Raw genomic sequence first — 3277 nt, forward strand, 5'->3', positions numbered from 1 at the left:
TTCCCCTGCTTCCCGGCTCCTTTATTTTCCATTACTTTCCATAATCCACTCTCTTCTCATTTATCTTCGCTTTCCCGGCACCCTCCATCATTTCCTCGCACTTGTCCTATTTACCTTCCCCTCATTTTCCTTCACTTTTCCTACTTCACCTGCTTTTTCTCCTATCACTTGCATTTTAACACCCCCTTCTTTTCTCAGTACTTCCCCTCTCCTTTTTCCCCATTCTTTCCCCACATTTCCTTCACTCATTTTTTCCTCCCCTTATTCCCCACACTTCTTCTACTAATTTTCACTTACTTCCTCTACTTCCTATCGCAAAATTTCCCCTCACTTCCTCCTCCTTGAAAAAAGTACGAATCACCTGATCAAAATTACAAGACTTTCTGTCCGTGTCTACAAGCCACTGAAAATTAGAAAAATTTCAAAAAATGGTCAAATGTACCAAAAAACAATGTAAAAATTACAAAAAAATTGTATAAAGGACAAAAAAATTATAAATTTTTTTTAATTATAACAAATTCCAAAAAAGGATAAAAAATTTTCAAAATTACAAAAAATGGTAACATCTACAAAAAAATGGTGAAAATCACCAAAAATATAAAAAATATTTTAAAAATGTAAAAATAAAAATAAAAATTTTGTAAAATTGCAAAAAAAAAAGAATAATTACAAGGAAAAATTGTAACAATTACAAATAAATAGTAATTTTATAGTAAAATAGCAAAACTGTAAAACTTACGAAAAAAATTGAAGGAATGAATAAAAAAGATTAGAAAAATTACAAATTACATTTACAATTTTGTAGTTCTTCAATTCTAAAAAATGCAACAAAGATTGTAAAAGTTAAAAAAAATGGGAAAAATTGCCGAAAAAATGATAAAATCTACAAAAAATGGTAAAAAGGGAAAAAATTGCAAAAATTACAGAAAAGTTTCAAAAATCACTCAAAAATGGCCAAAATTACAAAAAGTTATGGAAATTACAAAGAAATTGTATTTTTTCATTATAAAAATAAAACAAAGACTTTTTAAATTACATAAAAAATGGTCAAAATTACAAATTGTAAATAAAATTGTAAATATTACAAAAATATATTGTGCAATTGTGAAAAAATTGTAATAATTAGAAAAAATTGGAAAAATTACAACATAAATTGTAAAAATTACAAAAAAGTACCATAAAAGTTCATATTAAAATAAATATAAAAAGTTACAAAAAATTATTAAAAGTTCTCAAAATGAATATTGTGCAAAATTTAAAAAAAATGGTAGAAATTAAAAGAAAAAATGGAAAAAATTACAGAAAAGTTGCAAAAATGACCAAAAATGGTCAAAATTACAAAAAAGTTATGGAAATTACAAAAAAAATGGCTTTTTTAATAATACAAATGAAACAAAGATATTATAAATTACATAAAAAATAGTGAAAATGACTGAGAAATGTAAAAAATACTTTGAAAATTGCATATATTATAAAAATATATTTTGAAATTGAAAAAAATAATTGTGATAATTATGAAGAAAATTGCAAGAATTACAACAAAAAATTTTAAACTCACAAAAAAGTAAAAAGTACTAAAAAAGTAAATCTTAAAAGAAATGTAAAAATTAAGAAACAATTGAAGAAATTATAAAAAATAGTAAAAGTTACAAAAAAATATAAAAATTGCCAAAAGGGATTAAGACCCGAAGATGAATTTAACCAAAAAAATCTTTTTTAATTAAACTTATTTATTTTAGATGCCTAATTTCTAAATTGATTATCAAGCGTTACTATGATTAATGTATTTTTTTTTTATTTCAGGTTCCGCATTACCCTTAGCAGCAGACTTAGGTGATTCAGAGGCCCCAGAAACAAAGCCTACGCCGAAAGACGTATTACAAAAACTGTTTAATATAACGGACGATGATTTGAATCAAAAATGTGACAATTCTGATGATGACGACCAAGTTAGGTGGGAAAAAGTAAGGCAAGCTCTCATAGATCTTCATGATGCTGAAGTAAAAGCGAGGAGAGCAAATAAGTCCCCGAAACATTGTGTTCGTAAGGCGCAAGTAAATGTCATTAAAGCAGCACTACCGTGTGTCCAAGACGATAAAGTCGCAGATTCTCTCGAATTCTATCAACAAATGTAAGTTCGTTTACTCTTTTTATACGAACTTCTTACTATACTTTTAGGGGACACGGGGGAAATAGGGTCATTTTTCAAAACAAAAGTTTAGTCAATTAAAAAAAAAAATTAATGTACCAAACAGATTTTCTACTATATGAGGTTGATTATTATTACTCAACGAAAACAGATTAATATTCATCCAAGTAATTAAATTTGCAACTAAAAAAAAAATCATTCTCGACGAAAAATGTGAAATTTGATATTTCGGTCAAAAACGATTCTAATAAGCTAAATAAAAAAAATCAACAAACGATTAAATTTGCAACTAAAGAGATGAATCTTCACCAAAAAATTATCTTTCAACAAAATAGTTTTACTATCAATCGAGCAGTTGAATTTTCAACAAAAAAAGATGAATTCACAACGAGAAATATTTTATAGTTTATAATAATAATAATAATGAAACTACCAATAAAGCTACCAAAAATACTTTCATTTTGAATGAAACAGTTTAATTAAACCAAAGCCAAGAATTCTCAACGAAGAAGCTGCATCCTCAACCAATTTTCAAAAAACAATTAAATTTGCAACTAAAAAAGTGGATCTTCAATCAAAAAAGAACCTTTCAACAGAATAGTTCTTTATCAAGCAAACAGATGAATTTCTAACAAAAGAAATCTTGAATCCACAACGAAAAATGGTTGATAGTGTAAGCTTGGCTCCTAATGATCTAAAAGGTATTTATTATTTGAGGACCAAGGACTTTGAGTCAGCTTTGATTCGGCAACGAATTTAGCATAAAAAACACATTTATTAAGTTCGGTATCAGAATAAAATGTAACAATGCATTCCCATCGCAATTGACAAAAACTCAGCCAGACTCTGCTCTTCTCCCGTAATCTCTCTCGGTTGATAATGGTCGACAATGTTCGGTCAATTGCCGATCGAAGGAACCGAATGGAGCCTGTATAAAGTATCCGTATATACCCCATTCGGTTCCTTTTTAAACAACTAAAAAAAAACAGCAAAATCAACTTTTAAATTGTTTAAATTCGGATTCTACGTCTGATCGAATTAGTACTCTTCTACTAATCTTTGGCGACTCACTTTTCGCTGATAAAATCTGTAAAATTTCACTTGTAAATACTTCATTGATAAATTAAT

General features: G+C 27.5%; 1 protein-coding gene across 1 annotated transcript in view; it reads left to right on the top strand.

Annotated features, from left to right (window-relative positions):
• Positions 1 to 3277, top strand: part of LOC117167635 — a 10703-nt gene that overhangs the window by 3378 nt on the left and 4048 nt on the right. The window contains exon 2 of the mRNA XM_033352711.1: positions 1804 to 2131. Within this exon, the coding sequence (XP_033208602.1) occupies positions 1804 to 2131 (328 nt within the window). The remainder of the gene's footprint in view (positions 1 to 1803; positions 2132 to 3277) is intronic.

This window comes from Belonocnema kinseyi, chromosome 2 (assembly GCF_010883055.1).
Source record: "Belonocnema kinseyi isolate 2016_QV_RU_SX_M_011 chromosome 2, B_treatae_v1, whole genome shotgun sequence".
In the NCBI taxonomy this organism is placed as follows: Eukaryota; Metazoa; Arthropoda; class Insecta; order Hymenoptera; family Cynipidae; genus Belonocnema; species Belonocnema kinseyi.